Source organism: Blastocystis sp. subtype 4, assembly GCF_000743755.1.
Source record: "Blastocystis sp. subtype 4 strain WR1 chromosome Unknown seqid_0004, whole genome shotgun sequence".
NCBI lineage: Eukaryota > Bigyra > Opalinata > Blastocystidae > Blastocystis > Blastocystis sp. subtype 4.
In genome coordinates, this window is record NW_014569543.1 from 23,287 (window position 1) to 48,194 (window position 24,908).

The following is a 24,908-nucleotide window of genomic DNA, read 5'->3' on the forward strand; positions in this document are numbered from 1 at the left end:
CTTCACATTGGGAAGTACTACTGACTACTCGGATAATGCTGAAACTTCTCCAAATGGCAAAATTAGTTCGTTATTTGGATTGTCAATTATTGATAGTAATTACTTTTTTGAACACTAGTACAGTAATTGGTATCAAGCCATTATGTACGAGTGTAGCGCTAATGGATAATTGTTTCCGTCGCTTTGCTGAAGTAGAGGTAAGTGAATCATGGTCTCATGGTAATCAGACTTGGACCGCTATTGGCAACATTGATACGTAAGAATGAGACAAAAAAATCATTGTTAGAAAGAAGCTAAAAGAGATGATTACTTTTGGAGAGAATGCCGAACGTATTCTGGCTCAAGCGGCAAATCCTTGTCGAATCTGTGTGAGTATGAATCTTCAGAATGATGCAAATTACTTTGAGAAGCTTCCCCTGCTTTCTGTGATCTTAAAACGTGTTGTTTCTGAGTATCCAGATGTTGTGTTCACTTTGTATCGAATGTCTTGTCAAAATCATATGGTGAATTGTGTGGTGGAATTCAGCGAAACGAAGAACTGGGTGAGTATCATCAATTCGTATGAAGCTAATATTGTCGTGTGGGAGTATAAGGAAGATTCGAAAGATGAAAAGAATTACCAGTTGTTACTGGATTTATAACTTCTTGTGTAGTTATGTTCATTTACTTTTTCTGTGCATCTATCGTTGTGTTTGTTGAAAAGATCGTATTAACAAGAACGAGGGATTATCATGAATATTAGTTATTAATGATCACTGCTCACATAGTCTGATAGTATTGATTATCAACAATCACTATACATACATTCCTAGAAAACTGAAAGTGAGATGAAAGAGGGTTTTCTTGTTCATCCCCCTTATGAGGATGTATTTGAATACGATGACTATTCGACTCTTAACTCAATTCTGAAGAATGGACAAGTACATCAATGAAGTTACTTCCAGAGTAGATACATGAACTCGATCAAGACGATTCTGTTGTTTTCCTACACAACAATCGTTTAATCATTAGGGACCTGTTCTTTGCTTTCCAGGACATTCGGCCCTATCCTGTTATTACCATGTGTAAAAAAAAGACAATTGTGTGTTGGTATCAAGGATTTGGTTGTTCGATTCCCTACTACACATCCACTCCGATTTATGGGCTCCTTTCTTCCTTTTTTGCTGTTAGTTGTTGTTGCAATCGACCATGAGTAGGTTTACCCAGATCAGAGTGTATGTGATCTTTCTCTTCTATATGTTCGCGATAATGTAGGCCACATCTATACCAGCGAGTATATAATCCCCTTTGAGGGATTTAAAGAAGGAGTGATGTTGACTCTATTTGCTACAGACGATGAGATTATAAAATCTCCAAAACCTGATAATGCAGCTGTTGGAATCTCAGTGACCGTACGAAGTGATTTCTGTTCCAAGGAGATTATCCTCGACATGACTCCTGTTTCAATGCTCATTCGGACGATTGTCAAGTGTTATCTTGATGTTAGTACAGTTGGACTGATTCACATCTAGGTGATGATCAAAGATGTTCATTGTATAGATGAGACAGATTGCAATGTATTTTTGAACGAAATGGAACGTGAATTGGATTTGAATTCAACCTTGGAGAAGAACATGATAGATTATCCATGCTGTCTGTTGATTCAACGAAAGTTGTAATGTATTGTGCACAAGTCATATTTAGGGTTCAAAATCCCCATACTTCTAGAAAGACCAATAAACTAGTTGTTTGCTCGGATATAGTGACTGGAGAAACAGTGTATCTTACTTTGCGTTATATCAACATTCCAATCCTTCAAAATGCCATTCTTGTAAGTATCATGCTTTACCTGAATGAAAGGGACACTCAAAGTTACCGAATTCTGTCTTATTTTCCGCTTTTACTAGTGATGGAATTCCGATCCCTGAATCAGGATTTAAAGAAGTGTCATGTGATGCTCCAACTTCCATTGTTTATTTCCGAGTATGGATGTTGACTGATGATCATCATCGTAGCATGTACTTGAATTGCCTCCTCCATTTACATTTCATTCAATGAAGAGTACAACTTGATTGATCTCATCACTATAGTTCTAAGTCAGATATCTCATGATTGCTTCATGATTGAGTTTAAGAAAACAGAAATGCAATTGTGGCTGAAGAATCTTAAGAATTACTGTGAGATCAACGCAGTGCATTGATTATAGGGACATTTACTGGTTCGTTACTTCCTATACTTGACAAAGCATCCCATGAATCGTTTTTCTCCGATCTCCATATTGTTACCATTTCTTGTCGATCCTTGAGAAGTGAATGATACTAAGGTGGCTGTGAAATGATTGAGACCTATCCAGCGCTTCCTGTAATGGGTGATGTCATTCTCAAAGCGTATTCATTATCGATCCCTTGTATTGATGGTGAAGGTGAATGATCAATAGATAAATTCCTCCTAGCAGAAGGTGTGTATGCTCTTCTGACAATGCTAAGTGATAAGCAACGATTTCCCCAGTTACAACGAGTGATTGTAGATACAAGTTGACTTGTTCTGTGGAGGTAATATTCAGATCAGATGAACAAGAAAGAGAAAGACAATACGAAGAATATGCTCGTGACGTTGCGCTCTTTGTCGATAACTACTGTGATGAAGTGATTGTGGTGCTAAGAAATTACAGGCAATATAGTAATTGTAGAGTGTATTCTTTGTTTGGAAACCACTTTTCTTCGTTGTGGCAATCAGTAGGAATCGATTGTATTGATTATCATACAATCTCGATCACTATACAACACTGGAATTTACAGAATTGATTTCTTTCTGTTTGATGCTTTTGTGGTCGTTTGGGTTGTAATTTGGTTTATGAGAAGAAAGAGTCATTCGAATAGAAGAACCGTTATCTGTAGACCTGTTGATCTTTTGTGTCTTTTTTGTTATTTTGATTCTTCAAGACTGTAATATACGTGCAACGGCTTTTGCTTTCTCTGTTAGTTCGCTTGTTTCACTTCATGTCTAGGAAACCGATTTTGATAAATCAGACGTTGAGTTTGAAGCTGTTGTTGATGATAGAGATTATTCTTCACGAGTACCTGTTCGATATAGAATGCTGAACGATATTCGGCAAATTAAGCGCTATTATTGTGGAGTTAATGTGGACTGTCCGCATGAAACAAGTGGAAGAGAAGGCAAACAGAAGGATTTGAAGATCCACAGATTAGTGTAGTTTCTTGTCTATAATGTGTGTGACTCGCATGTATGTTGGAACAAACCAGCCTTCCACAGGAAGAAAGCTAAGATCGCTGTTACTCCTTCAGATTGTGCTTCTTAGAGAAACGAAGGTTTCTCAGGAACTTAGGATCCACCTACATCTCATTCCACTCCAAAACCACTCACTCCCTTCATAGAGCGAGCACGCTGACGCAGAGGCTTCTTGATACCATTCTTGTGGTTCTTGATGCTCTGGTTACGTGCTGTGTGATGCTTTTGCTTCACCATGCTACATACAATTAGCGACCCTTCCACTCACATTCCGGTCTCATCGTTGTAACAACAAGGAGAACAGATCAATAAAAAGATACGTACATGAAATTGGATGTACTTCTGTGGATAAGTGAATGGTATGCAAAAGGAAAGTGACCCAATTGTTATATGGTCTCTAATAAGCCATTATTCTGTGTATCAATTGGATCTGTACTCAGTAATAATTGTTTTGCAGTGAATTCATACTCTCCGAAGACATTTTCTTCAAGAATGAGTTGTTCCTATTCACGGTCAGGCATCAGTGGACCATGGTTGGATGATGGTTATATGTTGCCCTCTCTCCGTGAACATGCAAAAAACTATATGGAAACACTTCCAGTCAGACGGATGTCTTGTTTTCTGGAGTACTCTCGAAAACCTATGGAGCGAGGCTTGTATGAACAATGATGGAATTGAATCAGTAGATGTGTAGTAGAACGACCTTTCCATATTGTTGTTCGGAGAGATCATACTGGACGATTAGTTGCAGCTATGCGAGGATTTGAAATGGAGTGCGTGATGGAGTGTTGTAGTAGAATTGAAATGGAGAATGTTAGTTTCTTTGTCGAGAAGTTGGAACTATTGGTAACAAGGGAGTGGGACCAAGGATATTGGAATTATTCATACTGTGTATTCATTCCAAGAGATACGTTGATACCGTCCCTCAAACCAAAACGGATTCCTACACTTCTGCCTGTTTCATTAGAATCTTTGGATCCCTCTGTTTTTTCTCCTCAGTGGAAGTGCTTGTTGCGAGGAGGTGGAGACACCTATACGCTCCATCTTCCTACCGCCTCTGTTGAGCGTCTCATCAATCATCTACAATCATTTTCCATTGAGACTCCGATTCAATCTCGCTACTTTTTGCTATTGAGGGTTCATGGCGGAGTCATTACCTTCTCTTCTCTACAGGATGAAACGCTCTCTCAGAGAATTGTCTTGGGTATTCGTGAATATCAAGCATTGTATCTTGATCAAACCACAAATACACTCATTCCTTGTACTCTTACTCGCTGTCGTTATGAATCACTTCCTTGGACTACCCAGAATGTGTTGGAGAGTAACGACCGACTTCAGCTCAGTCAGTGCTATTATATTCAGCATTTGAACCATTCAGTGGTAAATGGTCATGAGTATTATGTGATCACCGAACAGTCGATCATTCAACATGGAATTCTCAAGGATATTGAGAATAAGGAAAATGAAAACACAATATCGAGTGTAGCTAGTCTGCTTAGCAATATTCCTCAATGCGCTTGCACGGAATGTGATGTCCCAGGTGAAGTATTCTTACTTTCTCATTGTGAATACCAGCAGATCCAAACTGCTTATTGTCATTGTCTCTTCCACAATCTTGTCTTCACTCCCTCATCTCTCATACATTATCTCCATGATACCAGTGATGTATTTTGGCTTATAGGTCTTCTAGTGGATTATACTCCTTCCAACCAGAACGGGTTTAGTCGAATACGCCTTCGCGATCTTACTTCGGATATTATCATTCAACTGTCCTGTGAAGAATGGGTCGAACGATTCCCACTTGGTAGTATTGTGTGTGTGACTAATCTATCTTGCAAGAATGGTGATAGAATTGTGTTTTCCAAATTTTCCTCCATTTTTTGTATTCCTCAAACTGAATTTCTTCAGTCAATTCTTCCTAGTCCTCCACGTACTCTTTCCTACCCTCTTTCACCTCTCTATTATTCATGGCAATCCATCGAGGTAGAGTTGGTACTCTCACTACGAGTCTTTTCCATTTGTACTCGTTGCAGAAAGCCTGTTACCAACAATCATATTCACTCGTACATCTGTCCTCAGGGAAATATCAATAAATCTATGGTATTTGTGGAATTGTCATTTTTGGGATCGTGTGGGATTACTAAAGTCAAGGGGTATGATTGATAGGATTTGATGATGTTCAGATTGCTTCGTGGTGAGTGTGTGTGGCGATTCCTCCATATCTCTCCTGAGGAAGTCGATAGCATTATGAGCCATGTTCGAGATGTGGGTTCCTGGTGTGAATGGCAATCACTGGATATTAGGCAGACTGTAATAATGCGTTCTTATATAGAAGAAGAAGAAAAGATTGAGAGAGAAATGAAAGAGATGTATATTTGGGAACAAGGAATCGATAATGAGGTTAACCAAAAACCCACCCAAAAAAGGACTGTCCATATTGGAAGTAATTTTGGTCGAGTGAATATGTATATATTAAAGGATGTCTTGATATGTAGGTTATGTAAGAAACAGAGTGAAACACTCAAACCAAATTCAAACGTAATGTGGATGGAATTACCTGATTGTATTCTGGAGTATACAGTAATGGATCCTACCTTTATTGATGTTATTGATGTTCATTTTGAGGATACAATCTCGCAGTTACTGCATTCACTCTTATGATCTGTTTTAAACAAACATCAACAGCGAAATAGAGTACACAAATCATCACCCCTTCCAATTATTATTGTTTCAAATTCATACTTGCCATTCTGTCGAAGAATATCCATCAACTCTTTCATAAGGCCATTAACAGCACTTCGACCCTTACCTATACTACTGCTACCAACGAGAACTGTATTGAAAAACCCTTTGGCTAGTTTTGATACTTGATGTTTCTTTAGTTGCTGGACACAATCAGTCTTATTCAGAATAAAAAGTATGGGGAAATTCTCTGAATGGCATTTACGGAGTTCTGGAAGATAATACTCCGAATGTGGTAAACATGAAGAAACATAACAAAAGTGGATGGAATTGGATATATTGAAGAGTTGATGAATCCGATGCATCAACTACCAAAACCGCAGCATCCATAGACTTCATGTAACCTATTCTTCAGAACTTCCTTTTCCATACCTGAAAGAATTGGATATAATCGAGTTTGACCTGAAAAATCACAGAAAATGAAGCGATGGCAAACAGCATCTCGAATCTTGTAGTATTCTTCATAATCGACACTACAATAAGTAGAAAGAATCAACAATAAACCCGTTTGTTGCAAGCGTACTACTTGGATCTACTTTCTTGATTAAAGCTTGAAGCAACGTTGTTTTACCAACTCCTATTATCAAATCTATTACATAGACTGACCCACGTCACCAAAAATGCCGATTCGATATGTCACAATGTTCGAATATTTAACTCTGTCCACTTCAATTGGTAGAATGTCATGATCATATTCTTCCTCTTCTTCTTTATTCAATTCCTGCTCCGTATCCTGAACCTTCAATAAGTTGGGAACCCAGCTTAATGCTTCATATTGGAATCTTGGAATTGTTTTTAGAATTTGAATTGAACGAGAATGCAGAGCTTGATCTGGAGTCTACATAGTAACGAAACAGTTGTAGTACTTGTTCAAAATTATGATCTCCACCTCCTCTACTTCCATAATCAATACTTTGACTACGTCTTCTTCCATAACGCTGTTGACGAGCTTCAATTAATTCTTCTTCCGTCATTTCATGAAAAACATCATCTACAAATCTAGAATATTAGCACAGACTGTGAAAACAACGATCTGTCAGTAGAAGATGATTCATCAGAAGAATCCGTTGATGAAGAAGATGAAAGATCTCCATTTGATGCTGCAAGCTCCTTTTCAAACTCTGCTGGATCAAAGTCTTCCAAACCCTTCATTTTCATATAAATACTTTATAAATACATCAGGAATCTGCAAATCTGCTAGATCCATAGAAAAAAGGAATGGATGAGATAAACAGTGGTTATTATAACTCATGGTATAACATACCAGAATCAGGATATTGTGTAGATATGAAAAACCCCATTCTGTTATGATCATTCATTCAATCAATATGAATTCTGTATTGATATCTGTGATACTTCAATAACACGTCTATCTATTCCATACTAATGAAATCATTGAGAATAGAAAGAATGAACATTTTCACATAAGCGAAAAGAGATATCCAATTGCGTCATTTCATTGGTTATGATCAAATCTTGACAATTGTGAACTCTATCAACTCAATCGATTCATATTTCAATTTAATCAATTACATATGTCTAACGTTGTTCTTACCTATTTCCCTATGCCTGCTCGTGCTGAAGGAATCAAACTCGCTTTGGATCTTGCTGGAATTCCTTTCACTTTCAAATCAGAATTGGCCTGAAGAGAAAGCAGAAGGATTGAAGAGTGGTCTTCTTCCTTTTGGTCAAGTTCCTCTTCTTCAGATTGATGGAATGAACATTGTTCAGAGTATGGCTATTCTCAACTACATATCGAGAAAGTGATATTGAATGAATAGAATGATGAATAGATATCTATCAAAGGATATGACTGATAAGAATAGTGTTCAAGTGGATATTCTGTTGAATGGTTGGAATGATCTGTTGAACAACATTTGGAGCCATTTTTGGACCTGCTGATAAAGTGGATGAGTTCTTTGAAGGAGAGGCTCGAAATCAATTGAAGATGCTTGAGAATGTGTATGTATCTTATGGAGTATGATATATGTATCTTATGGAGTATGATATGAATGGAATTGATGATGATTAGACTCCGTTCATGGGAGATCATAAAGTGTCTGTTGCTGATGCTCATGCTTATGGAACACTCAAGGTTATGAAATCAAAGAAGAGTGATATTCTGAATGGATTCCCTCATTTGATGAAATGGGAAGAGACAATGAATGGTTTGGATGGAGTAAAGATGTACAATGAACGTGTGTAATTCATCGATTTGTTGAACACACAAGAACAAAGAAACACTAATTAGGAAGATATCTTCTTACACAGAATGTTTGAAAGGAAATAATCATTCATTATGAGATTTCCAGAAGACCTACAACTGTTCCTCTCATTCTCTCCTCCAGTGAGTTATGAATGTACACATCAGGGTTATTCTCTCTATCTGTCTCAGTAGATTCAATGCTTCTGCACTCACAACACCTTTCTTGAACTGACTCTCCATCACCCTCCTTCTTCACTATCAAATCTTGTTGCTATCAATCATTCTCAATATCATTTCAAACCGTTGTCAATGGAGCTTGACTCAACATTTCAATTGTACGACTAATTGCATCCATCACTGATTGTTCATCGGATGTGATTCTATCTCTCATTCTAATACTCATTCTCTACTCATATTCCACTTCTGGTTGAGCTTCAGGAGTGGGTTGAGGTGTAGTTGGTTGGAGTGATTGAGGAGGAATGACAGGAGTTGAAGGAATGAAAGGAGCAGGACGTGGTCTATCCATAGGTGTTGGTGATAGGACTGGTTGAACAGGAGCAGACTGAACAGAGGTGCTCATAGATGGAATGAACGGTTTGGGAGCAGATGAAGCGAACGTAGGTTGAACAGATGTAGTGAAAGCAGGTTGAACAGTACGAGGACTATTAAATGCAGGCTGAGTTGATTGTACAGGCTGAGAAATAGTCGGCTGAACAGGAACTGTCTGAGGAACAGACTTTGGCACATATCCAGGCAACAGATCAGGAGCAGCACTAACAATCACCTGAAGGAGAGGCTGAGCTGAAGGAGCATTACGCAGAGACTGAAGGAACCGAGTTACTGACTCCATTCCCTGATCCTTCAGTTCGATACACAATGTAGCCAATTTCTCTCCGACAGGAACCACTTCTTGTGAAAACAGTAAGTCTTGTGGCGTTACCATGGAACATAGGATAAGCAATGCCTCCATCACTGAGAGATGCGATCTCACACCACAATCACTCGATCGACCAAGACCCAGACGTAGGAGAGAACCCACATCAACTGCACACACAGCACAGAGCAAAGCGGCATCTCGATCTCCAAGGTTCTCCATATGACTGCCCAACTGCTGACAGAGAGGAACAAACTCTTGCTCCTTTGCATAAGTGAGAATGAGAGCCAGAGTTTCCTGCCATGTATCCAACACAGTACTAGCCACAGCCTCCTCTAGATCACCTGATACAATCGTTGCTAACTGACCAAGAAGAGGAACACTGAATTGCTTCATATAGCGTTGCTAGGGATAATTATTATACCTCACATGTACAGTGGTTCGCTCTGCCAATTCTGCTCCACCCCATGTTGATATCACCAAAGCATCTGCAAACCGTTGGTACTTGAAACACACTTCCACAGCTCCACCAAAATCACCTACAATCACTCGATCCTTCACTGCTCGTTCCCATTCTTCTGGTGTTTCTTCCTTAGGCATTGTCTCCTCAGGCTTTACAGGTGATTCCTCTTCTGTAGGTGACATGGCTGCAACAGGCGAGATTCCATTCAATGGTGAGGCGTTGGAGAACAGATCCTCTGCAGTAATTGTTGGTGCTATCACAGGCTCTTCCACAGGCTTCGCTTCCTCCTGAGCAGACACTTCCTGAGCAGATTCATCCTGAGATGATTCAAGAGGTGTCTGTATGTAACCAAGGTGACAAATAAGAGCATCTCGAGCATCCTCATCGAACATACACTAAACATGAATCATTCTTCTCATACTCCACCTTCATGAACGACCATAACTGTTGCTCTTCCTTATCCTCACAAATGTTCCTCATATGATCACAGTACCCTTGTAAATCACCATTTCGCATACTTGTCTCAAAGCTCTCAATNTCTTCCTTCAGATCCGTTCCTCGAATCAAATCTGTGACTGACAGAATCTTACCATGGAAATGATTCTCATATCCATTCACAGCAGAATATACACTTGGAGGGCATTCAGCTCTGTGATGACTTGTCACACCCTCCACATTGTGTAACACGATAATTCCATCACTGGCTCCAGTCGCCACCACAGCAGGATTGAAGGGATTCCAAGTCACACATGTCTTTCGTGTGGCACTTGCAGCATGAGCCGCTGTCGTGAAGAAATCTGCAGCGTCTCGAGGCACTTCTGTCTTCTCTTCGCTTCCAGCCAAGTCTCCCAACACTGAATGCGATGGTAAATCCCACAAAAGGACCTTGTTGTCCCGACCTGTTGATACGACGAAACTACTATCATCCTTGTTCCAGACAAGACCCAACACACCTTTTGTGTGACCAGTGAGCTCAGCAAGAGGACACGATGTACTGCTACGGAGATCCCATAACTTCAATACTGGCGTGGCATCACTATCCAGAGCTATGAATCAGCATCCAAGACAATACACACCTGTAAGGAGTTGAAGACCATCTTGAGGATTCCAGGCCACTTGAGAGATCCGACTAGTATTGTTATCGAATAACTCGCACCACACCGCTTTCTGGCGAATATCCCACACAATTACATGACCAGAAGCAGTACTTGTACACACAATATGACTAACCTTAGGATTCCAGGAAGCACTATATCTCAAATTATCCCATCATCTTCTACTGTGTGATTTCACTGTTATTCATTCCTGGTTTTGTAAGACAGATCACTTCAGGTCCAGTCAGGTTGGATATATCAAGAAGGAACACATTTCCATCAAGGCAACCAACACAAAGCTGGGTGCCATTGTTATGGCAGTTTGAACAGATCGACTGGATGGACGAAGTAGAAACCGAAACCGAGGATATCTATTCATGAAATCATCAATTCCAAAACATACATGCTCCAAACTCCATCCGTTCTCTTGTGTGAATGATGGAAGCCAGAAGTCAACACTTCCATCACTCATTCCCAATGCAATAAGACTCTTGATGTTCTCTCTATCTGGAAGAGAGATACAACTCCAGTTAAGACAGCAGATTCCAGCAGGAAGCGATTCTTCTGCAACCATCTGACTCTCAGCCACATTATCGAGACGCCAGTCGTAGAGAGAAAGGGATTTGGGAGACTCAGACTCAACAGGAGTGAGATCCTTCATCGTAGCAACAGCCATCACACTAGCGTGCTCTTTCTCTGGACACCAGGCGATCGACGAGAATTTTGATTTCAGGTCCTTGATAACCGACATTATTCTTGAGATATGATGATGTGAACCTATTCCACAATTCGTACCGATTTAGTCAATTCAGTGTTTTCATTTCTAGAATTCCATTTTGGATTCGAATGACTCATAGATATCCAATCAAACATAAAACAAACAAATCCCTATGAACCCTATTCCTCACTTGTCATTCTTTTGTGTATTTCATTATCATTAATTCCTCTCCTCTACATTGTTTTCGCAATACCAACTACAAATCATGTGTCTTTCACTCCTTCACCTTTCCTTTCAGTCCTGTTCTCTCTAAAATCGATGTAACTTCTTCAGGATTATTGACTTGTTCCAGCAACAAGTAGAATACACCCCCTTGACTTAGAATCGACTAGATGAAACTCCAGATCCACTCCTACACTCACATTCGGTAGCAAAACATCAATAACTTCTCTTCCTCGAATGCCTCCAGCATAGGCTGATTCGATAGATCTCAGAGTTAGACAATAGTGACTCTTCTACGGTAGAAACGTCTCTTCCGAGGAAGTGGGAACATATGGAGGATTAAATATGATGATATCTACTGCATTCTACATTCAAAATCCCATTATCCACTACTTTGAGTCGCTCACCAATGCANTGAAGGAGATTGGATCGAATCACATCAGTGAATGGAATCTACAAATCACCAGTCATAGATGAGTATCACTGAATTCTGTTGATATGTTTGCTTTGTGATCACACATGCATCCAAGTTGATATCGATTGCAATTGTTGCTACGGGATTTGATTTGTCTATTGGTAATAGAAATAGACTTCATTCACTGAGGAGTCTAGATAAGAACGATGAAATAATGCCTGTTCCAGGTCCTATTTCTAATAACAGGGATGGATGAAGCGTTTGGAGAAACGAATACTCTTCTTCAAGAGCATCCAAGAATAGGAACGAATCTTGGTCTGGTTCATATCTATTCATGATTATCGACAATTATACAATACACTCTAGAATAATCCTCCAGAGAGATGTGATCAAGAGATGGTGTTGTAAATAGAGAAGAATCCATTTCTTTGAAGTCCTTGTTCAATGAAAGAAACAAGTGTTGCAACAAAGAGAAAGAGAATAAAGAACCAGAAAAGCAATTAATACCAAGGATAGGGATCGGTGGCAGGAGCAGGTGCCATCACTTCTTCCATTTCCGAAGCATCTCCCGTAGGAATATACCTACAATATCAACTCATTCTTTCACCAGTACGTAGGGAATGGTAGTTCCACAGGTCCAATATCACGGCCATCCGTAATACGCACGTACTCTCCATCATTTCCAGGGATACATCCCTTCACATAGATCAGATTCCTCTTCGGATCAATCTTCTGAACCTATCTCTCATTATTATCAACCACAAATCACTAAGAGATTCTGAACAGTACAACGTTTGTTTCCCATATGACCTGGCATCTTCTTTCCTTTGAATGTCCTTCCAGGATTCTATGAATCATTCTACTCTCTCACAACCAACATTACGTTGACCTGTTGAACCAAGAGAACGATGAGACACACTCACACCATGAGAGGCACCTAGACCATGGAAACCCCAGCGTCGCATCACTCCTTGGAATCCTTTACCCTGTGTCACACCCTGAATATTAACACGCTGACCAGGAACGAAATGTTGACAGGTGAGTTCAGTACCTACATACGATGAGTATATGATTGTCGAGATTCACACCACTCCAATGAAGCGGTATTCATGTTATGAACTCTCTGGAGAAGTGTTCTATAACTCTCCGAAATCAACACTATTGGCAGAGATATACTTCTGTACTACCATTCTTTGATAGTAGAAACCTGAGTCTCGCCATTTTCAATTCACAAGACTTACCAACGGGAAGAAAAGCATCTTCGGTCACCTTGAACTCCGTTAAATACCGTTTTGGCTCTACATGGGCCTTTTTGTAATGTCCGAATAGCGGTTTGTTCACATTCTTAAGCTTTACAGGTCCAGCACCCACTTGAAGACTATTTGTCTGTTCTTTTTCCATTGTTTTAACTTGGACAACTTGACAATTCTCTATCTATTCCTTATTCGATAAAACAACCACATTCCTGAAGCACAGTACAAGGAATTCGTGTACACCATTTATCCCAAATTGGCATCATTCCAATCTTTAGGGCAACAACACCAGTTCGTTTGGAGTTTGGAGTCATTGTCCCCTTCTTCAACTCTGTTGGAATTACTCTAATTATTAAGATACAGAGTCATGAGCACGATTGAGTACTAAAATAGAACTTGGCTCCTTGAAGCGGAAGACTTCGAGAAAAACGACAACAACGAGCCAACATGTTCTACCACAATCCGACCTAGAATATAAGAATATCAAAAGGATTCATGTACCTCTTGTTGCCGAGAAAATGAATAAGAAAGGAAATCACGGTTCTATGGAATTGTTGGCGGAATACTGTTTGATCATATACTCTTTATATATGCAAGTTCAGTAGATTATTCTTTTTTTATTTATGAAACAGCAGTGTGTATCCTTAGATATTCACGATATTTGGAGTTCCCCGGTTGTAGTGTATATGAACAAGCTTCTTAGTGAAAATTGGAGTAGTATTGGACTAACAACCGAGATTGAAAGTCGACTGGGGAAAGTGGGAGAGAATGGATTTGTCTCAGGTGTCAACATGAAATACTTCTATGGAATGCGAGACTATCTTTTGACAAAGAACTATTGGACAGATGAAAATGGAAAACACATAAGACCTGTGGAAGATAATGAATATGCAGTTGTTTTTGAAGACCATGTACGAGTTGTATTAGTTCAGAATAATGATAAATATTCTATACTAGAGGCGATTCGAAAGAAGTCACGAGATAAGAAGACATTCCATTTTGGTGATTCTATTTTTGCTCTTCGTATTGCAGTAGCCGATGAAATGCCTCTAACAGAGCAGGAAAGGTCCCAATATTCTGAAGCTGCAATAAACTATCTAACAGGGAAACCAGTCAAGGGTGAATCCCGAATCACCTTGGTCCGTCATCGTCAACGCACGTCATTCAACTATAATAATGAATATCGTCTGGACCTTACTGTCATTCAAGCAGGGCACTCCGAAAAGGATCTGAAAACAGTGCAACCCGTCTATGAAATTGAATGTGAATTGGGAATTCCTAAGCACAGTCATTGTGAGCAATTGTTTATCTATCTCAATGCTATTCTTCATCGAATGATGTCTCAGCCTGATACCATAGCTATCCCTCCAGTAACTAGTAAATTCCATCCAAATGTATTCAGACGGGCTGCAATAATGAATTGCGTTCCTGTCTTGATTTCCGGAGATATTCTGTTGAAGTCTTCTGAAGGATACAATGATGAACTTATACAGTGGTGCATAAAATATAACAGTGAAGGTAAAGCAATTCTCCCTTTTCATTTGGCAAAACAGATTCAATGGTTATGTTCTCATCCTCCTCAATTATTCACTCTTCAAGATGATTTATGGATTATTGAGGTATCGAAGGAGTATTTGGATTATGTCATTTGTAATGGAGGTACCATCCGAACTGATGATGGAAGAGTTTTTCATTGTTGTATAGGTCAGTATGAAGGATTTCATCTCAAAACATCTTTTTCAAGTCAAAAGAGGGTTATTCCTATGAAATTTCCTGTTTGTTCAAAATCTGTTCACTTTTTGTCATTCCTATATTGGTCGTTTTCTCGCAATCCTTTGGTTTATATTCCATTCTTTGTAGTGATTTCTAATCAAATACTTGTAAGTTATTGATAGAGAGAAGTTGAAGGTTATTCCTAAATGTGGTGTAGACTTTCGAGAATGTCGAATACTGAAGAGACTAGTATCATGGTTCAAGGAGTAACGGATGAGGAAAAGACGTTTGATGATTCTTCTTTCGGTTTCGTGTGTTTGATTTCGTTGAGGAGTGTAGGTCTTGATAAAAGGATTCTGAAAGCAGTTCACGATCTTGGGTACGCCCATCCCACATTAGTTCAGGTGTGTACTTGGAATTGGAGTGCTGATGGATTAGGCACAATCGATTCCTCTTATTCTTTCCGGAAAGGATGTATTAGTGAAGGCAAGAACGGGATCAGGAAAAACTATAGCATATGCAGTTCCAGCGGTTCAGAAACTCCTCTCACTTAATAGCAATGTTGATGGAATAAAGGTGGTTGTCTTAGTTCCTTCAAAAGAACTGTGCATGCAGACGTTTATGTGTTTCAAGAGTCTGACTCGATATTGCAGTAGTTCTGTAAATTGTGTTGCATTGTATGACACAAATGTGGAGCAGCAGAGGGACTATCTGAATGCTTACACTGATGTTGTCATTTCGACACCCAAACTGTTATTGAGTCACTTAAAACTCCATCAAGAGAATCTTTTGAAGAATATCCATACCTTTGTAATCGATGAAGCCGATTTGGTTGGAAAAGAGAATCGAATTGATGTGTAGTTGTTATCCTATGGATATGAGAGTGATGTTAATGCAGTGGTCGATCTTATTCCGGCAACATGTCAGAATGTGATTCTTTCCGCTACCTTGACGGATGATGTGAATTCGCTTAAGAAGAAGCTCCTTCATAATTGTGTAACAATTAAATTGAAGGAAGAGAATACAAGTTGATGAAGATGAGGATGTTGATGTCTAGACTTGAAGGAATTCTACATTGATGTTTCTGAAAAGGATAAACCACTTCTATTGTATGCATTACTCCGTCTTCATATCATCAAAGGAAAGGTGATCATATTTGTCAACAATCTGGAATTGTAAGAAGGTATTGTGTTATGTCAAAAATAGGGGGTATTATTTGTATATCTTCTTATCTCGCTTTTCGATGAAAGCTGTTGTATTAAACAATGAATTACCTTTATTGTCACGTAATAATATCATTTATCAATTCAACCGAGTAAGTGATGGAATTGAATGAATGATGATTAGGGGTTGTTTGACTATTTGATAGCAACAGATGAAGGCATTGTTTCAAATGAGGACACAGAACCAGTAACATCAGAAAGTAAGAATGATGAAGAGGAGGATGGTGATCTGTTGAAAGAAGATGAGGAAGAGAAGGAGGTACTGAAAGAGGACGATGACCTGTTGAAAGAAGATGAAGAGGAGGATGGTGATTTATTGAAAGAGGATGAAGAAAGTGAGATTGACGAAGAAGATGGTTTGTTTGATATGAGTGATGAAGAGGCTCCTTCATTGGATGAGGAGAAGGAAGACGAATCATTGAAGGATGAAGGTGAATATGCGATTAGTCGAGGGATAGATTTTGAGAGTGAGTATCTTCTAAGGTAGTGATGATCAGATGTCTCTGCTGTGGTCAACTATTCCTTAGCTTCCTCTGTAGCTTCATATATTCATCGTATTGGACGAACAGCACGTGCTGAGAATCTGGGTATTGAAATGATTCCCACGGTTATTCGTAGGAACTGCTCTATCGTTTGTGGATATGAATCATCCTGAAGAGAAACTGATTTTAACGGAGATCCAGAAGCATAATCCACCTCGTGATGGTCACCCTGTGCCTCAGAAACTACCATTTGATGTGAAGGAGATCGAATCATTTACTTACAGGTGAGGACATATTTATGATTGTAATCTGTAGAGTAGAGGATGTGAAACGTGGAATTAACAAGAAATTGATTAAGGATACACGAGTGATGGAGTTACGTCGTGAGGCTCTGAATAGTGCCAAGTTGAAAATGCACTTTGAAGACAACCCACAGGAATTAAAGATGCTTCAACATGGAGCGGCGAAGAAGTTGATTCGACCTCAACCTCACCTGAAGGATATTCCTGATTATCTGATTCCGGATGTTTTGAAACCAAAAGTGACAGTAAAGGATACTACAAATAGTCGTAGAGAGTAGGAATAGAATAAATCAATAACATGTAGGAAAATGAAGGATGATTACAAGCGGAAGAAGGTTGATGATCCCTTGCATGTACATTCTAGATAAGGGAATGAATTATAGTCATTTGCAGTTACTGCGGAACTGCTTAGCACGAATAGCAGTGTGAGTAGTCGCCGGAACCAAAAGGTTTATTATATTACTGTAGTATGAGAATTAGAGTCAGATTTCGAATCATGTGAGAATTCCGATGAGTGGAAGAAAGATGTGGGAGGAGAAGCACAAGAAGTTGCTTAATAAGATGAGGAGAGGAAAGAAGCACCATAAATGAGTTGTTTAGTTTGGTTGTTTGTTAGAATTGAAACGAAGTTGTCAAAATGAGTGTCACAATCTCAGGCAATGCGCTGGCTTGTTTCTCTTCTTTCTCTTCTGATTTTGTTTTCTATGTTTGGAATGAACTTGGTTTCAAATGTAGTAATGTATTCTATATCGAAACATTTAAATCTATTGTAAATGTTGCGGGAGACCAAATTTGGGATCCAGCAATTAGAAAGACAACTAGAGAACAGCAATCACTTGCAACTACCAAACTTCGTTTTGACTTTACTTTAGTCTCCGTTTTAACGTGGGATTGAGTGTGAAATATTAGGATTAGAGCATCTAGAGCCTCATTTATTCAAGAGTTATCCTATCGATGGTCTGGAATATATATTTTTGTTTTTTATGCATTTTCGGATGATTCTCCTATTGTTGAGAGAGTGATGACAATGACATCCAAACGTATTCAAGTGGTTGTCGTCACAGCAAATTCCGAATCTTTGTTTCCTATTAATACTTTGCGGAATACTGGAATTCGTCAAGTGATCACCAGTCATTACGCAGTCACTGACATGGATTTATGGCCTTCATGTACTCTCTCTTCTTTTATCATGTTTAGTGAATTTATATGATGAAATGCAAGCAGTTCCAACCCGCTTCCTTACAGATGATCGGATGGCTATAATTATTCCAGTCTTCTTCTTCAATCAATCCCTAATCCACAATTCCATGACTCTTCAAGAATCGTTCTCATTGTCTAATCCAATATCGACTCTTAGTATAGAGGAAAGCATTTCTTCCCATCATCTGTGAATGATCTTCATGCGTGTATTCTCAATGGTACATGTTTTGAGCGTAAACCCGGTCTATTCACACATGTATCGCTTCATTATCATTTCTTATTAGATGTTTATCAACCCCGATTGGTTTTTGCTCAATCGAACAAATCATATCGTTAGGATACGATGCATTCCCAATTATGAACAAGAACCCTATTACTTTTTGAAGAAAGGTGATCATACACCTCTCTTTGATGAACGTTTTGTCAATTATGGCTACAATAAGATGCAGCATATGCGACATTTGACGTATGTCGGTTATCAGTTTAGTATCCTTACAAATTCATATGCAATGGATATGCCTCATGTGAAATCGAAATTGAAAGAGAGTTACCTTCAATCACAACAAGAGATGAAGCATCTGTATCACTCATTTTTGTATAATAGATCTTGGATTTCTCAAATGCATCCACGAGCTGTATATTGCAAAGCATCAAATACTAGTCTCTATATCCAATATCATGTTTATTCACAAACATATTTATATACGCAAATTCAATTGTTCTCTTGCGATCTTCTCCAAGTTTTCTCTGTGATTGGGATGAGCAATATTAATCAAGGCTCTTGCTCTCTCTCTCAATGACTTGCCATACAAATCAGCAATGCCATATTCAGTCACAATGTATCTTGATCTTATTCGCTACACACATTCTTACCTCACATGAGCACGCGATGTCACAACACCGGCTCCTTGACGCAAGAAGCCAACAATCTTACTATCACCCTTCTTTGTTGTTGAAGGCATAGCAATAATTGGCTTTCCTCCCTTTGATCTCGAAGCTCCATAGATGAAGTCAACTTGTCCTCCAAATCCAGAGAAGATTCTCGGTCCAATAGAGTCACTCACAACTTGACCTGTAATATCAATCTCAATAGCTGAATTAATGGCCACCATTTTTGGCATCTGGGCAATCACAAACGGATCGTTGGTAAATGCAACATCTCGAATCAGTACCGAAGGATTGTTATTCACAAATTCATAACTACGTCTCATTCATCATTCTCAGTCTCACGTCTTCTCAGTTCCCATTACGAAGCATGTTGAAGAACAGCCTGTATCCATAGGCTTCTACGTATCATCACACAGCAGAATCCCAACGAATTCGTTCGTGATGGCTCCTGATTGAATTAAATCAATCATGCCATCCGAAAACATTTCACTATGCACACCCAGACCCTTATGGCCCTTCAGATTGGCCATTACAGCATCTGGAATCACACCAATACCAGCTTGCAGTGTTGAGCCATCTTCTACCAGATTGTCTGCAATCTGCTTACCAATCTTGTACTGGACTTCATCCATCTCTACACATCACAAATGGATATGGCAATCACCAGGTAACTCATAGTGAGGAAGATCTCGATCCACATAAACCACCTTCTCGAGGTGACTCATGTGAACAAGTGTGTCTCCGTAGCAACGAGGCATGCGGGAATTGATCTCAGCAACAATAACATCAGCGCATTCGGCAGCAGCACGTGTGGCCTCTGCACCAGCACCCATTGTACAATAGCCATGCTCATCTAACCATCAGAAAAGAAGGGTGGAATTACCGGGAGGAGAGAGATGAAGCATGCAGACATTCATGTGGTAGTTTCCATTTCTCATCAATCCCGGAACTTCTCCAAAGAAAATAGGTACCTTATCATTAAATAAAGATTATGATTGTACGTAATCATTCTGCCCACGATTTACAGCCTTACGGGTATTTCCGCCAACAAAGAGATTGCGAGTATTGAATATACCATCAAACTCTATTCATAAACAAGTATCAAAGAGTATACCGGGTTTGGTATATGGCGCTTCACCGAGAGTGAGCAAATGGACAAGTTCAACATCCTTCAGTCCTCTTGCCTTAGCAGTCTACATAATCAGACCTCATTGAGGAATGCACATCACAGAGGGAATTCAAAAGTCCGAGAGGCGAACAGGGACCAAGATGAATCCATACCTATCCGATTACCTTAGATACGATGGCAAACGCGATCTCCACTCTTGACTGTTTCTACAACCTCTTCAGATGTGCAGACTTTGGGCATCTTGCCAGGAACTGTCGAGGTGAGTTCACGGATCTTTCCATAGGACCGAGAGAATAAAGATCCCGAAATACTTTTTACTGCAAGTCTAGAAACCGAGAGCATGGTTTATTCTTGGAGATAAAACCCGATAATGATATGGGGTTTTCCACGTTTCCACGATTAACAAACAAATCAACGGATAGGAAGAGTAGTATTACAGTTTTGGTACCAATAGAGCGCATTAGGACTGTTGTCATCCAACAAGTGCCAGTTAAAAGCAGGAGCCTTATAGTTTCTCACCAGTCTCTCCATTTGTCTTTGTGAAAAGACAGGAATCCAGTGATCTTCACCATCGATATAGAAAGTTCTCAGAAAACGCGATAACTCACCATGTTTTCCATTAACATAATCACATTTCCTGCTATCCTTCGTATGAATAAAGCGCACTCTCCCGTTAATAAGGACAGAGGAACGGTAAGACTTTGCGGTTCCTCCAAACACCCCATCTTTGTCGACACCATGGGATGCAAAGAACCAGTTATTGCTTAACCAACGAAACGAAAGTAGACCACTTTCCACAAGTGTTCTCGTCATATAATGAATACCATACTGATCGTCTGTATGGTAGTCAATCTTCATATGAAAATCGTTGATCAGTCTCCATAGTCGAAAAGTCCTATCTGTATTATGAATGAGAACGGCAAAGCCGCTCATTATCCATCTGTTGAGTTCTCGTGTCGTATATGCTATGTCAACATTGGATTCTCTAAAGAGACGAAATACCTCCTCGATATCGCTCGCATTACAGGCGATCACATGCGAATCCATGATAAGGGAATAATTGAAAGGAGATACCATATTGTATACTGATCTCGTAGTAAATTGAGATTGATTCGAAGGAATAATATCAAGAGGATGGATAGGAATGACTATATCTACATATTGGAAAATAGTTGGAGACAGATCACAATTGGAGACAACAGCAATAAGAGTCTACGCATGAGTCGGATAATACACACAAACAAGAGGAGAAAGAGTTTTGTACAGTCGTGCCATATGCTCGAGATCTGCAACATAGGAGTTTGTTATGTTGCAGGATCCATTACTGGAGTAGGCATGGAACAGAATCCCATGATCAGCCACTGGGGGTATTCGTGACTGTTGAGATATGTAACTTTGCATTTTCATAACAAGACTAAGAATTGATAGACGAGAATGGTCATACGTTTTCATGGGATTTGTAGCATCATAAGGGTATTCATAGTATTTATTAGGCGATTGAGGAAGTGAATAGTGACGTAGTTTTGGATATTCTGGAGAGAACGTCCCAGCTGTTCGACATAAGAAGTATCTTTTTGCTGGATGTGGATATGACATACATAAAAGAAACGACTTCGTAGAGTTGAGACAGCAGATACTGTCATCATAGAGTTTGAAAGGTGTTTGTCCGACTTCGGCTCTTTTCTCTGTAATAACGGACTCACTTATGTTCTCTGGGCTAGGAACAGGGGTTACTAAGGTGAAATAAATATGCAGCAACCCACGATGCAATTGCATTACAAGATACAAGAAAGCAAACAGGAGTAACCCATTTGTACGCACACAATAATGAATAGATTGTGTGCTGAGTACCATTTCATTGTTATATTGTAGTATTCATTTGACAAGGTCACTATTGGTGACAGGAATAGACCCGATTTCGGTATCATTATTCTTCTCTTGTTCGGAAATAGCGATGTAAGAACCAAAATTGGTTATGCAAATGCAGTTAAAAGATTTGATAGAGTGATTTACTCAATAAACGATGTTTATCAGCGATCCTCTCATTCAAGTTGAAATATGGCTATTCACCACTTAAACACTTTATTTAATACTACTCCATTGTGTATTTCATAAATCACAAAACTAATAGAAGTCTAGGAGTAATTCATAAATACCATTAAAGAGATTACTTGAGTTTAAAAACTGGAGTGTTCAATAGCATTGGATGCGAGAATATGAATTCTAATTATAAATCTGGTTTCTGTCATGTTTGTTGGGTGAGTGAATAGATGTATGTCCGGGAAGAACTAGAGAAAGAGAAGCCTATGTGCATGGAGTTCCTGGATTAGGGGGATTGATGCAACTTGGAGATGGAGTGAAGCTTGTCATTTGTATGGTTGGAGTCTCTGGTTGCGGGAAAACGTAGGTAAGGACATGCTCTAACATATAGATATGTTGCAAATAAGATTCGCCGCTTTCTAACATGGAAAGGATATGAAGCCCGAGTGTTTTCTTGTTCTGAAGTAAGGAAGAAGAACTATCCAGATTACGCATCTCCTCCCGCTATTTACTGGGATCCGAATAATCCTGAGGTTGTGTAGAATAGATTTCGTTATTTTTAGATGGTTCAACTCCGCATGAAAGTACTTAAAGACACAATGAAAGAGATGTTTGAGTATCTACGAGACAATGGTCAGGTGGGAATTCTCGATGGCTCCAACACCAGTCACGAAATTCGGGAATACATTACAAAAAGAATTGCTCAGGAAGTACAATTTGATGGAAAGTGTGATTGTAGCCCAATGTTCATCTTCCATTGTGGATCGAAATGCGAATGAACGACAACTCGATCCGTCTTCGTCGCTTCCAACGAGAGAAACTCTTCTCCATCGAATACATGGGGTACGATCGCGCTCACGCCATGGAGGATTATGAGAACCGTGTAGCTTATCAGATGCTAAGGTACGTATTTCAGAAGGGGTGACATGTAGTTACAACGATCTTGAGAATGAAGAGAGTTATGTGTATTGTATTGCGGAAGTGAATAAGGATAATCGTAAGCGTTATATTACGAACAATGTCCGTGGTTACTTAACCACAACCATCGTATCCTTCGTGATGAATCTTCATCCAGAACCGAAACCCATCTTTTTCACTCGTCATGGTCAATCGGAGTACAATCTGGAAGATCGTATCGGAGGTGACCCGAATCTAACAGCCTTTGGGAAACAGTATGCCCAAATGTTGGGCCGTTTCGTTTCAACTATTGAATACTGTGATGTTAATCGTCTCGCAGTATGGACAAGCTGTAAGCGACGTACTGTACAAACAGCAGAATACATTGAATGCAACAGTCGTGTTCGTTGGGCTGCTTTGAATGAAATTGATGCTGGAATTTGTGAAGATTTAACCTATACCGAAATGGGACAGAAGTATCCTGAGATTGCCAGACAACGAAAAAAAGATAAGTTGAATTTTCGTTATCCACAGTAAGAATAGTCAATAGTGTTAATGTCAGAGGGGAGAGTTATAATGACATCATTGATCGTTTACAACCAGTCATATTTGAATTAGAAAGAACTACCAAACCTGTAATAGTTGTTTCACATCAGGCTGTTTTGCGCTGCCTCATATCATACTTTGTCGATAGTCCAAAAGTCAATATTCCTTATTATTCCATTCCATTGCATACCCTTGTTCGAATCGTAGCAAAAGAGGGTAGTTATGACGAAGAACGCTTTCCAATAATGCCTGTATGTGTCCTAGAGCGTTTGCCGCAGTTCTTGCAGAACATCGAAAACGAAAAGAAGAAAGAAAAAGAACGAAAAGAGCTGTGAGGCTCCGACTTATGTATTTGTGAATTGTTTGTTCATTTTCCTGTTAATCGATTCTCCCTTGTGGATGCTTAGGACTATTACTACTACGAGTCCAAAATGGGGAAGTGTGTTGATCCGTTTCTTTTCTCGGCCACGTTCAAATCGTACCTGAATGGTTTTGTTTCTAATCTAGTTCATCTTGACCTATCTGAGATTCCTGATGAAGAAACTATTCCTTTACATACAAAAAGAGAATCGGGCCGGCCTTCAAGGGACAGGAATCCATCGAATATGTATATGCAAACGCCATTTCACCATACACATTCAGAAGATGCAGGGAAGGGATTTATCGATTTCAAGATGGATGAATTGAGTGATAGGGGAAGAGAAGCGTTATCAAAAGTAATTCAAGATTTGAGTATTGATGAAAGTGAATTGGATGAAAATGACTCCAAAATGATTAAGGATCTGTATGGTGTGTTATCGATGCACCCAAACTTCAAAAACATGTCTCCTGATGATGTTTTGGATATGTTACAGCTGAAGAAGGAGGATCGGAAACAAGTGGATGATGCTCTTCAGTCCATCCTATCCAAAGCAGAAAAGGACCTAAGTCAAGTGGACCTAACGGAAATCTTTCCTGGAATTCAGGATTCTGTAACCTCATTGGTCTCTGCTCTTCAGAACGCTGTTAAAGCGGATCCAAGTCTACAAACAGAACTAGATGAATGGATGAAAAGTGCAAGATCGAAGGTTGGAGAGGATCTGAAGGGAATGGAATCTCTTAGCGATGAAGAATTTTCAACCATTGCTCTACCTCCGGAACGATTGCGGAATGCTATGATACCATTCATGAAACCTCCTAGTCGTTTGGAGGATGTCAATCTTGATGTGGGAATGGATCCGAATAAACTGTTTGTAGTTCCAAAACGATAAGCCAGTGTTTGTTGTGATATCAG

The 24,908-nt window shown here is 39.4% G+C and overlaps 10 protein-coding genes across 10 annotated transcripts; 4 read left to right on the top strand and 6 right to left on the bottom strand.

Moving 5' to 3' along the window:
- Nucleotides 1-6,274: 6,274 nt before the first annotated feature.
- Nucleotides 6,275-7,177, bottom strand: JH06_2350 (hypothetical protein; the record flags this gene model as incomplete). The annotated part of the gene is made up of 6 exons (XM_014674649.1): nucleotides 6,275-6,443; nucleotides 6,475-6,547; nucleotides 6,577-6,808; nucleotides 6,837-6,969; nucleotides 7,001-7,116; nucleotides 7,148-7,177. The coding sequence occupies 6 exons, from the start codon at nucleotides 7,175-7,177 to the stop codon at nucleotides 6,275-6,277; spliced, it is 753 nt and encodes a 250-aa protein (XP_014530135.1).
- A 509-nt stretch (nucleotides 7,178-7,686) lies between these two features.
- On the top strand, nucleotides 7,687-8,002 carry JH06_2351 (hypothetical protein; the record flags this gene model as incomplete). Its single annotated transcript, XM_014674650.1, has 4 exons — nucleotides 7,687-7,733; nucleotides 7,764-7,822; nucleotides 7,854-7,948; nucleotides 7,973-8,002. The coding sequence occupies 4 exons, from the start codon at nucleotides 7,687-7,689 to the stop codon at nucleotides 8,000-8,002; spliced, it is 231 nt and encodes a 76-aa protein (XP_014530136.1).
- Nucleotides 8,003-8,610: 608 nt separating this feature from the next.
- JH06_2352 (hypothetical protein) lies at nucleotides 8,611-11,358 on the bottom strand (the record flags this gene model as incomplete). Its single annotated transcript, XM_014674651.1, has 7 exons — nucleotides 8,611-8,645; nucleotides 8,666-9,455; nucleotides 9,486-9,908; nucleotides 9,940-10,559; nucleotides 10,590-10,762; nucleotides 10,794-10,978; nucleotides 11,011-11,358. The coding sequence occupies 7 exons, from the start codon at nucleotides 11,356-11,358 to the stop codon at nucleotides 8,611-8,613; spliced, it is 2,574 nt and encodes an 857-aa protein (XP_014530137.1).
- Nucleotides 11,359-12,007: 649 nt separating this feature from the next.
- JH06_2353 (adenine-specific DNA methyltransferase) lies at nucleotides 12,008-12,386 on the bottom strand (the record flags this gene model as incomplete). The annotated part of the gene is made up of 3 exons (XM_014674652.1): nucleotides 12,008-12,117; nucleotides 12,148-12,290; nucleotides 12,322-12,386. The coding sequence occupies 3 exons, from the start codon at nucleotides 12,384-12,386 to the stop codon at nucleotides 12,008-12,010; spliced, it is 318 nt and encodes a 105-aa protein (XP_014530138.1).
- A 76-nt stretch (nucleotides 12,387-12,462) lies between these two features.
- JH06_2354 (50S ribosomal protein L3) lies at nucleotides 12,463-13,529 on the bottom strand (the record flags this gene model as incomplete). The annotated part of the gene is made up of 6 exons (XM_014674653.1): nucleotides 12,463-12,544; nucleotides 12,576-12,700; nucleotides 12,732-12,809; nucleotides 12,841-13,013; nucleotides 13,204-13,392; nucleotides 13,421-13,529. The coding sequence occupies 6 exons, from the start codon at nucleotides 13,527-13,529 to the stop codon at nucleotides 12,463-12,465; spliced, it is 756 nt and encodes a 251-aa protein (XP_014530139.1).
- Nucleotides 13,530-13,838: 309 nt separating this feature from the next.
- Nucleotides 13,839-15,107, top strand: JH06_0762 (hypothetical protein; the record flags this gene model as incomplete). The annotated part of the gene is made up of 1 exon (XM_014674615.1): nucleotides 13,839-15,107. One exon carries the CDS (start codon nucleotides 13,839-13,841, stop codon nucleotides 15,105-15,107), a length of 1,269 nt encoding a protein of 422 aa, XP_014530101.1.
- Nucleotides 15,108-15,182: 75 nt separating this feature from the next.
- On the top strand, nucleotides 15,183-17,408 carry JH06_0763 (RNA helicase; the record flags this gene model as incomplete). The annotated part of the gene is made up of 12 exons (XM_014674616.1): nucleotides 15,183-15,234; nucleotides 15,268-15,332; nucleotides 15,367-15,759; nucleotides 15,790-15,955; nucleotides 15,986-16,103; nucleotides 16,135-16,243; nucleotides 16,276-16,618; nucleotides 16,649-16,738; nucleotides 16,770-16,917; nucleotides 16,949-17,209; nucleotides 17,240-17,288; nucleotides 17,319-17,408. The coding sequence occupies 12 exons, from the start codon at nucleotides 15,183-15,185 to the stop codon at nucleotides 17,406-17,408; spliced, it is 1,884 nt and encodes a 627-aa protein (XP_014530102.1).
- Nucleotides 17,409-18,833: 1,425 nt separating this feature from the next.
- Nucleotides 18,834-20,392, bottom strand: JH06_0764 (4-hydroxybutyrate coenzyme a transferase; the record flags this gene model as incomplete). Its single annotated transcript, XM_014674617.1, has 10 exons — nucleotides 18,834-18,978; nucleotides 19,009-19,335; nucleotides 19,366-19,421; nucleotides 19,452-19,657; nucleotides 19,688-19,876; nucleotides 19,907-19,994; nucleotides 20,025-20,107; nucleotides 20,138-20,216; nucleotides 20,248-20,304; nucleotides 20,336-20,392. 10 exons carry the CDS (start codon nucleotides 20,390-20,392, stop codon nucleotides 18,834-18,836), a joined length of 1,287 nt encoding a protein of 428 aa, XP_014530103.1.
- A 171-nt stretch (nucleotides 20,393-20,563) lies between these two features.
- Nucleotides 20,564-21,928, bottom strand: JH06_0765 (hypothetical protein; the record flags this gene model as incomplete). The annotated part of the gene is made up of 2 exons (XM_014674618.1): nucleotides 20,564-21,364; nucleotides 21,395-21,928. The coding sequence occupies 2 exons, from the start codon at nucleotides 21,926-21,928 to the stop codon at nucleotides 20,564-20,566; spliced, it is 1,335 nt and encodes a 444-aa protein (XP_014530104.1).
- A 562-nt stretch (nucleotides 21,929-22,490) lies between these two features.
- Nucleotides 22,491-24,885, top strand: JH06_0766 (fructose-bisphosphate 2-phosphatase; the record flags this gene model as incomplete). The annotated part of the gene is given in 8 exon segments (XM_014674619.1): nucleotides 22,491-22,555; nucleotides 22,584-22,725; nucleotides 22,756-22,902; nucleotides 22,932-23,095; nucleotides 23,125-23,622; nucleotides 23,640-23,886; nucleotides 23,900-23,983; nucleotides 24,043-24,885. The coding sequence occupies 8 exon segments, from the start codon at nucleotides 22,491-22,493 to the stop codon at nucleotides 24,883-24,885; spliced, it is 2,190 nt and encodes a 729-aa protein (XP_014530105.1).
- Nucleotides 24,886-24,908: the final 23 nt, after the last annotated feature.